The sequence below is a fragment of the Haemorhous mexicanus genome, chromosome 4 (assembly GCF_027477595.1).
Source record: "Haemorhous mexicanus isolate bHaeMex1 chromosome 4, bHaeMex1.pri, whole genome shotgun sequence".
NCBI classification, from domain to species: Eukaryota; Metazoa; Chordata; class Aves; order Passeriformes; family Fringillidae; genus Haemorhous; species Haemorhous mexicanus.
Window position 1 is genome coordinate 75,861,280 of NC_082344.1, and position 11,479 is coordinate 75,872,758.

The following is an 11,479-nucleotide window of genomic DNA, read 5'->3' on the forward strand; positions in this document are numbered from 1 at the left end:
TGGTTTAGGTTGGAAAATCCATCGGGAATCCCTGAGTCCAACCACGCCCCAGCACTGCCAAGGCCATCACTGACCACATCCCCAAGTGCCACATCCATGTGGATGTTAAATCCCCCCAGGAATGGGGACTTCCCCCTGTCCTGGGCAGATGTACCAGGTATGGACAGCCCTTCCCAGGAGGAATCTTCCCAGTTCCTGAGGGAAGGGAAAATTCACAGCCTGAGGCCGTTCTCTCTCCTCCTGTCCCTGTTCCCTGGGATAAGATCCCAAATCCACACCCTGGCTGTCCCCTCCTGGCAGGAGTTGTGCAGAGCCACAAGGTCCCCCCAAGCCTCCTTTGCTCCAGGCTGAGCCCCTTTCCCAGCTCCCTCAGCTGCTCCTGGAGCTCCTTCCCTGGACACGATGGAGGTGGCATCTGGATTTTGTGTTCCCATCTCGGATGGAGACCTGGATTCACACCCAAGACCCATTCCCTCCATCTTCCCATTATTTCCCCCAATCCTGGTGACAATTCTGGGGCACGTGTGGACTCCAGGAGCCCACGTGTCCGTGCCACTCCCAGTGATCCCGCTCTGCCCTGCCAGGTGTCGGACACGCTGCTGGAGTGCCGGAAGCACCTGACGTGGGTGGTGGCCGTGCTGCAGGAGGTGGCAGCGGCCGGGGCGCAGCTGATCGCGCCGCTGGCCGAGAACGAGGGGCTGCCGGCGCCGCGCCTCGAGGAGCTGGCCTTCAAAGTCAGCGAGCAGGTGGGCATCCTCCACCACTCCCAACTGGGACACCCTTCACCATTCCCAACTGGGACACCCTTCACCATTCCCAGGTGGGACACCCTTCACCATTCCCAGCTGGGCATGCTTCCCACCATCCCCAGCTAGAACATCCTTCACCATTCCCAGCTGGCACATCCTTGGTGAAGGAACCAGGAGTGGGTTCTGTGTAAATCATCCTCTTCTGTTTGGTGTTACTTGGATTTCTGTGTGTGGAATTTTTTGCATTTTGCTCTTGGATTTGTTGATGGAAGTGAAGGTTTTGTGTTGGATGTGGATTTTAAGGATGATTCTTAAATGTAAGAGGGACATCCTTAACCATCAGAGGAACATCTTAAACATCAGGGGGACATTTTAAACATCCGAGGGACACCCTTAAACATCAGAGAGAGATCCTTAAACACCTGAGGGACATCCTTAACCATCAGAGGAACATCTTAACCATCAGAGGGACACCCTTAACCATTAGAGGGCAACACCAGTACTGGGATGTGGGCTGGGGGCTGTGAGCCCATCCCAAGGCCAGCAGCCAGGTCCTTCCTGTCCTTCCCAGATTTATGGCTCCCAGGGCATCAATCCCTACGAGTGCCTGCGCCAGTCCTGCAGCATCCTCATGGCCACCATGAACAAGATGGCCACGGCCATGCAGGAGGGCGAGTACGACGCCGACCGCCCGCAGAACAAGGTGGGTTGGGCTCTGTTCTGGTCACCAGGAGGCTGTGGGTGACCAGCACGGGGAGTTGGGCAGCTGTGGTGTCTGGGATTCTTCCTAAAATCCCGATTGTCCCACTGGTCCAGCCCACGCCGCCGGCAGAGCTCCGCGCGGCCGCGCTGCGGGCGGAGATCACGGATGCTGAGGGGCTGGGGCTGAAGCTGGAGGACAGGGAGACGGTCATCAAGGAGCTGAAGAAGTCCCTCAAGATCAAGGTGAGGTGTTCCTCACTCATCCCTGCCTGACCCTCACCCATCCCTGCCTCTCCCTCTCCCTTTCCCACCTTCCTGGCTGCTGTGGGATTCACCTCCACACTCCTAGTGACTTCCTACCTATGGAGATGCTGATCCCAAGCCCCATCCAGATCTCCTGGGGATGTTTTTCCCCTGGGCAGGGAGGTGCTGCCATCCAGATCTTGCCCCCACCATGTTCTGGGGTGCTCAGGATGGGAGCTGGGAGCTGTTGTGGGTTCCAGCCGTGGGTGCTGGTGATTTGAGGGCTCTGAGGAGCTGTTCTGGGTTCCAGCCGTGGGTGCTGGTGATTTGAGGGCTCTGAGGAGCTGTTCTGGGTTCCAGCCGTGGGTGCTGGTGATTTGAGGGCTCTGGGGAGCTGTTCTGGGTTCCAGTCATGGGTGCTGGTGATTTGGGGGCTCCCCCAGCTCCCTGATTCCCTCCCTGCTGCTCCAGGGCGAGGAGCTCAGCGAGGCCAACGTGCGGCTCAGCCTGCTGGAGAAGAAGCTGGACAGCGCGTCCAAGGACGCGGATGACCGTGTGGAGAAGATCCAGACCAAGCTGGATGAGACCCAGACACTGCTCAAAAAGAAGGAGAAGTGAGTTTGGAATGGAGCTGGGGGTGTGGAACTGGTGGAGCTCATCCAGAGGAAGCCACAGAGCTGCTCCAAGAGCTGGGTTCCCTCTGCTTGGAGCCAGGCTGGGAGAGCTGGGAATGTTCACTTGGAGAAGAGAAGGCTCCAGGGAGAGCTCAGAGCCCCCTCCAGGGCCTAAAGGGGCTCCAGAAGAGCTGGAGAGGGACTGGGGACAAGGGATGGAGGGACAGGACAAGGGGTCCTGGACAAGCAGCATCCCTGGCCTCACACATCCCTCCGTGTGCTCTTCCCAGGGAATTTGAGGAGACCATGGACGCTCTCCAGGCTGACATTGACCAGCTGGAGTCGGAGAAGGTGGAGCTGAAGCAGCGCCTGAACAACCAGTCCAAGAGGACGATTGAGGGGCTGCGGGGAGCCCCGCCCTCGGGCGTGGCCTCCATCGTGTCCGGCATCGCCGGAGGTGAGTGACCCGGGCCGGATGGGGCTGGGCTGTCCTCCTGCCACAGAGCTCCAGGGGTGATGTGTGACCAGGAATTTGGGAATGGTCTCCCACAGCAGCTCCTGGCTCTCACGGAGCCACAGCCTCTCCCACACTTCCAGTCCTGGCTCCCAGGAATGTTGCTGGCACATTCTCATTGCCAAAGGAGCAGGAGCAGCCTGGGAGCTACGTGCCAAGCTCCTGGCTCTGAGGGAGCATTGCAGGGGTCCTGCTTGGGTCACTCCCAGCTGCTGGGAATGGGGTCAGTCCCAGATGGAGCCATGGGAGCCCGGAGCTGTTCCAGCCACAGCTCCTCTCCCGCCCAGTCCAGGGCTTTAATCCTGATTTTTCTTGTCTCTCCTGGCCCCTCTCCCTGTGCTGCAGAGGAACAGCAGCGAGGTATGGACACACCCTGCATGCAGCCCCAGTGCATGGGGAGGAAACGAAATCCCAGGACACCCAAACCCTGGGACACAGCTCTGCTTGGGAGTCAGGGAAAGATCCGGGTCCTGCTCGGAGGCTGCCAGCCCTGGTGGCTCCAGGGGGGCTGGGAAGGGAGGGATGAGCATGGAACTGTGATGGATGTGGAGGGGGGTGACCCGCAGCTGGAGAGCCTTGGGAAGGGGCACTGGGAGCCGGTGGGACTTCTCCAGGGAGGTGCCACATGTTGGTGACAGTGCCCTGTGCCACCGTCACGGGTGGCAGCGCTGATGGCAGTGCCCCTCCGCAGGTGTTGGTGCCGGGCAGGTGCCGGGGGGCGGCTCCGGCCCTGTGCAGGTGAAGGACTCACCCCTCCTGCTGCAGCAGATCGACGCCCTGCAGCTCTCCCTGAAACACCTCAAGAACGAGAACAACCTGCTCAAGGTCAGGGGGAACGGGGTGGGATGGGATCCCCGTGGGATGGGATCCATGTGGGATGGGTTCCATGTGGGATGGGACCCCTGTGGGATGGGATCCTGAAGTGGGAGGTGATCCATGGGGGATTTGATCCCTGAGGGATGTTATTCATGTGAGATGTGATCCCTGTGGGAGCTGGGCATGCTGGTGGAACTGGGCGTGCTGCTGATGTCCCTGCTAGCCCTGGTCCCCTCAGTGCAGATTATACTGGCACAACCTGATCGATTGATTGATCGATTGATTGATTAATGAACACCCCATGGAACACAGCAGCAGATAACCCAACTAACCAACTATTCTGATGGCTATTAATTCTAATGGATATTAATTCGTGGGCAGGATGGAGCAGCTCATTAAATCCAACCAGCCCCACATGCAAGGGACACCCACGGGGACCATCCCTGCTCCCACCCCTGCTGTCCTTAGCGGCGTTTCACCCCCTGCTTTTCTGCTTTCACCCATTTCCCACCTTTCCCCGGTGTTTTCCCCGTTTCCCGTGCCCCTCACTCGGGTTTCCCGTGGATGCCAGGGTGCCCAGATGAAGCTGGAGCTGGCCAGCCTGGCGCCGCTGCAGGTGCCGCGCGTGGCGGTGGCGCGGGAGCGGCCGCCCGAGGGGCTGCCCACGCAGAGCCTCTACCGCAAGACCACGCAGCTGCTGGAGACCCTCTACCAGCTCAGCGCCAACGCCAAGGTGCTGGACATGAGGCAGAGCAAATCCAGTAGGTCCTACAAAAACATTCCTTGGGATTTCAGGGGGTTGGGGCACCTCTGTGTTGTCCCTCTGCCCACAGAAGGACTGGCAGCGATGTGCCACCACCCGGAGCGGGGCTCGCTGCGGGGTGGGATCTGCTCTGCTGGCAGCTTTGGGGTGTTTGGGTTGAGTGCCAGTGCCTGGCCCTCTCAGGGCCATTGGTGTGTTGGGGACATGTGGCTCAGTGTCCAGGGGATGAGCTGTTCCAGGGTAGCTCAGCCTCTCCCTACCGGGGAACCCCCCAAGCTCTGAAATCCCCCTGGTACTAATCCAAGGGGGTCAAACCCCCCAAAACCCACCGGGTGCCAGCCTGAGGAGGTCAAATCTCCTGGTACCAACCTGAGGAGATCAAACCCCCCAAAATGCACCTGGTGCCAACCTGAGGAGGTCCAACCCCCCAAAATCCACCCAGTGCCAATGTGAGGAGGTCAAACTCCCTGAAATCCCCCAGTACCAACCTGAGGAGATCAAATCCCCCAAAACCTTACCTGGTACCATCCTGAGGAGATCAAACCCCTCAAAACCCACCTGGTACCAGCCTGAGGGAGTCAAACCCCCCAGAACCCACCCAGTACTGACCTGAAGAGATAAAAATCCCCCAAAACCTGCCCAGTACCAACCTGAGAATGTCAACCCCCCCAAAACCCACCGGGTGCCAGCCTGAGGGGGTCACAGTGCTCAGCTGTGTCCGTGTCCCCCCTGGCCCATCCCTCCTTTCCTGTTGTCTGCAGCGAGGAGCTCGTCGGCGCGGCTGCTGGAGCAGACGGCCCGGCTCTGCGCCCTCAAGAACTCCATCGATGCCCTGAAGGTGAGGAAGGGTCTTCTCCAGCAGGGGGGGACCTGGTGGCACCCCCAGCCCAGCCCTGCAGCCCCCAGGAGGGGACAAAGTGCTGCCCATTCCTGTTGCCGTTCTCCTCCCAAGACAGTCGGGTTTGACCCCTCTGATTCCTGCCCAGGGTGGGCAAGGGCTCGGTGGGGTGGGTGAGGGGCTCTGGGGGGTGAGGAGGGTCCCCTGGGGTGGATTTTGGGGTGACCTTGCTGTGCCCCCAGGACGACACGCTGCGGGAGATGGTTCAGCAGCAGCCGGGCGCCGGCGTCTCCACCACCTTCGGCACCTTCCCGTCCTCTTCCTTCCTGAAGGTGAGACCCCATCCTGAGGGACCCCAATCCCAAAGGAGTCCCCTAATCTCGAGGGACCCCCATTCCTGAGGGAAGTCCGATTCCAAGAGATGCCAGTCACAAAAAAAACCCCCGTGCCTGAGGGCCCCCCAATTCCGAGGGACCCCAGTCCTGAGGGACCCTAGTCCCAAGGAACCCCCAATCCTGAGGGACCCCCAGTCCCAAGGAACCCCCAATCCTGAGGGAACCCCAATCCCAAAGGATCCCCTGTACCTGAGGGACCCCAGTCCCAAGAAACTCCCATTCTTGAGGGGCCCCAATCCAGCCCAAGGGACCCCTGTTCCTGATCCCCAGTTTTGAGGCACCCCCTGTTCTGACAAACTCCAATCCCGAGGGATCCCCCATTCCAAGGGATGGGGGGGGTGAGGACCCCCTGCTCCACCCCAGCACCCCATGACCCACAGCAGCCACCAGGTCCCATCCCGGGGCCCCCTTGGGGACAGTCAGTCTGAGCGTGGCGCTGTCCCCGCAGGCCAAGCAGGAGCAGGCGCAGGGCCCGGCGCTGTGCGGGCGAGTGACGATCCCGTGCGCGCCGGGGCACGGCCAGGCCCACCGGGTGCTGCTCACCCCCGACCTGCTCCAGCACCTCCGCCAGCACTTCGTCGCCTGAGCCGCCCCCGAGGGACCCCCGGTCCGCTGTCCCCTCCCTCGGGACTCTCCGTTCCCCCCCCGTCCGGCCCCACTCGCGGTGGGAGCCGGAGCCGCTTCCCCCGGGGGGATCCGGGCCCCCCGCGCTGCTCTCGGACACTACAGACCCCCCCGGGACACCCCCGGGACCCCCGCGGGGCCGGGGCTGCCGCCCCCCCGTGCTCCTGGCATCCAATAAAAGTTCCCTGGACGCGCTTCCTGCGCCTGGAACCGGACACCGGGCGGGGACACTCCGGGGGACACGGGGGCTTCGGGTGGGACACGGGGAGCATCAAGGGGACTGGGAGGGTACCGGGGGGTCGCGGAAGGGGACCGGGGGTCACAGGAAGGATACGAGAGGGGCACTGGGAGTCCCGGGAGGGATCTGAGCACCCCGGGGGTCACAGAGAGCCCCCGGCTGGAACCACGGCGACGTTTGGGGATCCTGGGGTGGCACCGGGAGACATTTGGAGGTCCCGGGTCGGACGAGGGGGACACGTGGAGGGCACTGACGGGACCGGGAGAGCTCCGGGCGCCCCGGGAGGGGACGCGGGGCCATCGGGGGTCCCGGGGGGGACATGGGGGGGGGGGGGGGCAGGTCCCGCCACGTGCGGCCGCGCGCGCACCGAACAACGCGGGAAGGGGCGGGGCCACGGCGCGCGCGGGCGCGGCTCCCATTGGCCAGCGCGCAGGAAAAGGCGGGAGGAAACGCCCCGTCCCGGCTCTGATTGGCAGGCGCAGCTGAAGGGGCGGGGTCAGCCCCTCCTCTGCTTGATTGGCTGCGGGGCGGACCCATCGAGGGCGGCCCGCGGTGATTGGCGGGAGGCGCGGCGCAGTGGGCGCTGATTGGTGGAGGAGGGAGGGGACGGGGTTCCGGCGGGGAGAGCGCGTCAGTTCCGGACGGCGGCGGCGGCGGGAGGACGATGGTGAGTGAGGGGACGGCCGGGCCGCATCCGACGGCATCGGGAGTGGGGAGGGAACCAGGAGCCCCCTCCGACCGCATCGGGGCGCGCCGGGACCGGCGGGAGGCCGAGGGAGCCGCATCGGGCCGGGCCGGGCGCTCCGGTGGGGCGGCGGGCGCGGAGATGGGCGGGAGCGCGGCCCCGGTGCCGCCCCCGGTGAGCGGAGCCCTCGGTGCCGCAGGTGCTGCTGCACGTGCTGTTCGAACATGCGGCCGGGTACGCGCTGTTCGCCGTGCGGGAGGTGGAGGAGATCGGCCTGCTGCTGCCGCAGGTACGGCACCGGCAACGGCGGGAGAGGGGACGGGGAGGAACGGGAGCGGATCGGGGGGGAGGCGGGACCGGCGTGGGGAAGGACGAGAACGGGGATTGGGGAGGTAGAGGCAGAAAGGGACACTTCGGGACCGGGGATGGAGAGAGGTGCAAGGCCCGGGGAGGCGGGGGGGAACCGGCGGGGAAGGCCGGGGGGTGGCGGGGGGAGGGGGTGGGGGAGCAGTGCCGGGGCCGTTCCCCGGGCGCGGCTGTGACCGGAGCCCTCGCCCCGGTTGCCCCGCAGGTGGAGGAGAGCGTCCTCACACTGGGCAAGTTCCACAACGTGGTGAAGCTGGTGGCGTTCTCGCCGTTCCGCTCGGCGCAGAGCGCGCTGGAGAACATGAACGCCGTGTCCGAGGGTGAGCGCGGGGCCGGGGACAGCGGGACCCCCCTCCCGCGGGGACCCCCGGGCCGCGCTGAGCGCTCCCTGTCCCGCAGGAGTCCTGCACGAGGACCTGCGGCTGCTGCTGGACACGGCGCTGCCTCCCAAGAGGAAGAAGGTGGTGCTGGGGGTGGGCGATGCCAAGATGGGCGCGGCCGTGCTGGAGGAGTTGGGGGTGCAGTGCCAGACCGGGGGCGTCGTGGCCGAGCTCATGCGAGGTGAGTGGGGACAGAGGGGACAAAGGACATTTCAGTGGGGTCCCGGGATTCGTTTGGAAGGGGTGAGGAGGGTGGGGGGACCCGGTGTCGTGGCTGTGAGGTGTCCCTGGGGCTGCACGTGGTGGCAGCTCAGTGTCCGTGTGGTGGCACCATTGTTCCCCCGTGGTGATCCCATTGTCCCCCGTGTCCCCACAGGGATCCGGCTGCACTTCCCGGCGCTGGTCCGAGGCCTCACGGCGCAGTCGGCGTCCAAGGCCCAGCTGGGGCTCGGCCACAGCTACTCCCGGGCCAAGGTGAAGTTCAACGTGCACCGGGTGGACAACATGATCATCCAGTCCATCAGCCTGCTGGACCAGCTGGACAAGGACATCAACACCTTCTCCATGCGTGTCCGGTCGGTGGGGACAGATTTTGGGGGGTCTAAAGGGTTTGGGGGTCCCCGTCCCTCCCCATGCTTACCACAGGCAGCTGCCGCTGCTCCGGCCGCCTGTACAGACCGGGGAGGGACAGCAGCTCCCCGAGGGCCACTGGCCGGGCCACAGGGCCATGGCATGGACCAGGGGGGACATTTGGGAACATGGTGGGGGGGCCTGGGGACACACAGAGCTGGGATGGGGCCTGGGTGGCAGCAGTGACCGTGTCCTGTCCTTGCAGAGAGTGGTATGGGTACCACTTCCCTGAGCTGATCAAGATCGTCCCTGAGAACTCCATGTACTGCCGGGTGGCCAAATTCATCGGGAACCGCCGGGAGCTGAGCGAGGAGAGCCTGGAGGGGCTGGAGGAGATCGTCATGGACAGCGCCAAGGCCCAGGCCATCCTGGAGGCCTCCCGCTCCTCCATGGGTGAGGGGGGCTCTGAGGGGCTCAAGGGGGGCCTGGCCACGTGCCCAGTGCTGCCACTCACCCCGTGCCACCCCCAGGGATGGACATCTCCCCCCTGGACCTCATCAACATCGAGAGCTTCTCGCGCCGCGTCATCTCGCTCTCCGACTACCGCAAGGGGCTGCAGGAGTACCTGCGCTCCAAGATGAGCCAGGTGGCCCCCAGCCTGTCAGCCCTCATCGGGGAGGTGGTGAGTGTCCCCAGCGACCCCCCTGTCACCTCCCCAGCCGCGGAGATGATGTCAGAGTGAATCTGTCAATCCACTGAGTTGTGCTGCTGACACTTCCACTGCTGATCCCCGGCCTGTGGGGACTCTCTGTGCCCCTGGGGACTTCAGGGCCACCCGTAACCCCCCCATGCTGTCCCCCAGGTGGGCGCCCGCCTGATCTCGCACGCTGGCAGCCTGACCAACCTGGCCAAGTACCCGGCATCGACGGTGCAGATCCTGGGTGCAGAGAAGGCCCTGTTCAGGTACCCCGGGGCGGTCGCGGTGATGGCGGCCGCGGGGCCGCGGCTGTGACTCGCTGGGGGTGAGCAGCCGGCCCCAGTCTGAGCGACCCCCGGAGCACAGCGGGCTGGGGAGGGGCAGTCCGTGGGCGGGGGTGGCATTCGGGGGTCCTGACCCCACCCTGGGCACTCGCAGGGCGCTGAAGACGCGGGGGAACACTCCCAAGTACGGCCTCATCTTCCACTCCACCTTCATCGGGCGCGCGGCCGCCAAGAACAAGGGGCGGATCTCGCGCTACCTGGCCAACAAGTGCACCATTGCCTCGCGCATCGACTGCTTCTCAGGTGGGCTGGGGGCTCTGGGGGGTTGGGGGACACAGATGAGGTGGGCACTGTCACTCAGTGCCCAGGTGGGCGCGGGGAGGGCACTCGGGCATTCGGGGCCGCTCTGCCGTGATGGGAACATTTTTCGTCAACAGCATCTCACCCCGGTGAATGGTGACTCCTGTGGGCTGAGCAGAGCAGGGGGGGACTCGAGGGCGGGTTTGGGGGTGCAGGATGAGTGCTGAGCCCCCCCTGTCCCCTCCCCACAGAGGTCCCCACCAGTGTCTTTGGGGACAAGCTGCGGGAGCAGGTGGAGGAGCGCCTGGCCTTCTACGAGACCGGGGAGCCGCCCCGCAAGAACCTGGAGGTGATGAAGGAGGCCGTGGTGGAGGTGAGGAGGAGGAGGGGATGCTGAAGAGTGGTGAGGGTGATAAAGGGAGGCTGTGGGAGAGATGGACGAGGAGGTGAGGGGAAGGTAAGGTGCAAGAAGGGTGAAGAAGGTGATGGAGGTGAGGTCCTGGGGGAGATGAAGAGGGCAGTAGTGAGGTACCAGAGGATGGAGATTGTGAATGGGAGGTGCTGGGGGCAGTGAAGGTGGTGGAGGTGCTGGGATGACGGAGGATGGTGAGGGAGGTGATGAAGATGATGGTGAGGGCCCATGTCGGAGGTGATGTCACTGTGCCATCCTGACCCACTGTGGAGGCCAAAGACTGATTTAATGAGTCTGATCCGACCAGGGCCAGGTGTGGGGACAAACCCTGGGACCCTGCCCTGGCTCACCCTGCCCTGTGTGTCCCCAGGCCAACGAGGTGGTGGCTGAGGTGAAGAGGAGGCAGGAGAAGAAAGAGAAGAAGAGGAAGAAGAGGGAGAAGCGGCGGCTGGAGGCGCTGGCAGCAGCTGCTGAGGAGTCAGCAGAGAACTCGGTGATGGAGACAGAGGTGAGGGGGATGGGTGAGACTCTTTTGGGGGGTCCTGGGTGCTCCTGATGCTGGGGGGTTGTGAGGGGTCTCTGTGCCCCGTGAGGGGAGGGAGGATGGGGCCAGAGCTGATGTGGGGCTCCCCACAGGAGAACGACGTGGGCGCCAAGAAGAAGAAGAAAAAGAAGAAGCAGCAGCAGCCAGAGGAGTCAGAAGCAGAGCCCGAGCCTGAGGAGAACGGGGTGGAGGAGGAGGAAGAGGAGGAGCCATTGCCCAAGAAGAAAAGGAAAGTTGTGGTAGAGCCTGAGGAGGAAGAGGAGGAGGAAAAGAAGAAGAAAAAGAAGAAGAAGAAGAAGGCAGTGGCTCAGGACTCAGAGGAGGATTAGGGAGCAGAGATCAGTCAGCACACGGACTGACAGACTGACAGACAGGCAGGAGCCAGGAGTGGGCTCTCACCCAATCCCGTGGTGGCCCCAGCTGTGTCCTGTGGCACCGAGGCCACTTGGAACTTGTCACAGCCCCTCGTGGCCTGGGTGAGTCCCTCTGGCCACCGGCAGCCCCTGGACTGTGCCTTACAGAGTGGAACTTCCAACCCCTGTCCCCTTCCCTGGGGCCTGGGCTGCATGGGGGTGTCCCCAGGCTGTGTCCCCTTCCTTGGGGACCCTGGGCTGTGCGGGGCTGTCCCCAGGCCGTGTCCCCCCTGCCTGTGCAGTGCAGGGGCCCAGGCCCTGCTCGTGGTGCCCAAACCCCAATAAAGGGCTGAGGTTGTTGCTGACCCCTCCTGTCCTGCTCCGTGGCAGGG

General features: G+C 64.0%; 2 protein-coding genes and 2 non-coding genes across 8 annotated transcripts in view; all 4 read left to right on the forward strand.

The window, feature by feature from the left end:
* The window catches only part of DCTN1 (dynactin subunit 1), a 52,821-nt gene extending 46,368 nt beyond the window's left edge, over window positions 1–6,453 (forward strand). For 3 of the 5 annotated variants that reach the window (XM_059845515.1, XM_059845514.1, XM_059845516.1), the window contains 10 exons: window positions 585–746; window positions 1,321–1,452; window positions 1,566–1,694; window positions 2,166–2,308; window positions 2,599–2,765; window positions 3,514–3,647; window positions 4,210–4,399; window positions 5,163–5,239; window positions 5,482–5,571; window positions 6,083–6,453. In XM_059845515.1, coding sequence (XP_059701498.1) covers window positions 585–746; window positions 1,321–1,452; window positions 1,566–1,694; window positions 2,166–2,308; window positions 2,599–2,765; window positions 3,514–3,647; window positions 4,210–4,399; window positions 5,163–5,239; window positions 5,482–5,571; window positions 6,083–6,220 — 1,362 coding nt within the window. In that variant the 3' untranslated portion in view covers window positions 6,221–6,453. Of the gene's footprint in view, window positions 1–584; window positions 747–1,320; window positions 1,453–1,565; window positions 1,695–2,165; window positions 2,309–2,598; window positions 2,766–3,167; window positions 3,473–3,513; window positions 3,648–4,209; window positions 4,400–5,162; window positions 5,240–5,481; window positions 5,572–6,082 lie in introns of those variants that run through there. The other 2 variants (XM_059845518.1, XM_059845517.1) reach the window with 2 other exon arrangements.
* Window positions 6,454–7,023: 570 nt separating this feature from the next.
* On the forward strand, window positions 7,024–11,452 carry NOP56 (NOP56 ribonucleoprotein). Its single transcript, XM_059845522.1, has 12 exons — window positions 7,024–7,163; window positions 7,381–7,470; window positions 7,753–7,867; window positions 7,947–8,108; window positions 8,304–8,502; window positions 8,763–8,950; window positions 9,028–9,179; window positions 9,360–9,460; window positions 9,633–9,781; window positions 10,030–10,151; window positions 10,561–10,698; window positions 10,827–11,452. The coding sequence occupies exons 1-12, from the start codon at window positions 7,161–7,163 to the stop codon at window positions 11,061–11,063; spliced, it is 1,656 nt and encodes a 551-aa protein (XP_059701505.1). The 5' UTR covers window positions 7,024–7,160; the 3' UTR covers window positions 11,064–11,452.
* Window positions 9,885–9,956, forward strand: LOC132327026 (small nucleolar RNA SNORD56). The gene has a single exon (XR_009486425.1). It is a non-coding gene; the product is annotated as a small nucleolar RNA SNORD56 (small nucleolar RNA).
* On the forward strand, window positions 10,423–10,491 carry LOC132327025 (small nucleolar RNA SNORD57). The gene has a single exon (XR_009486424.1). It is a non-coding gene; the product is annotated as a small nucleolar RNA SNORD57 (small nucleolar RNA).
* Window positions 11,453–11,479: the final 27 nt, after the last annotated feature.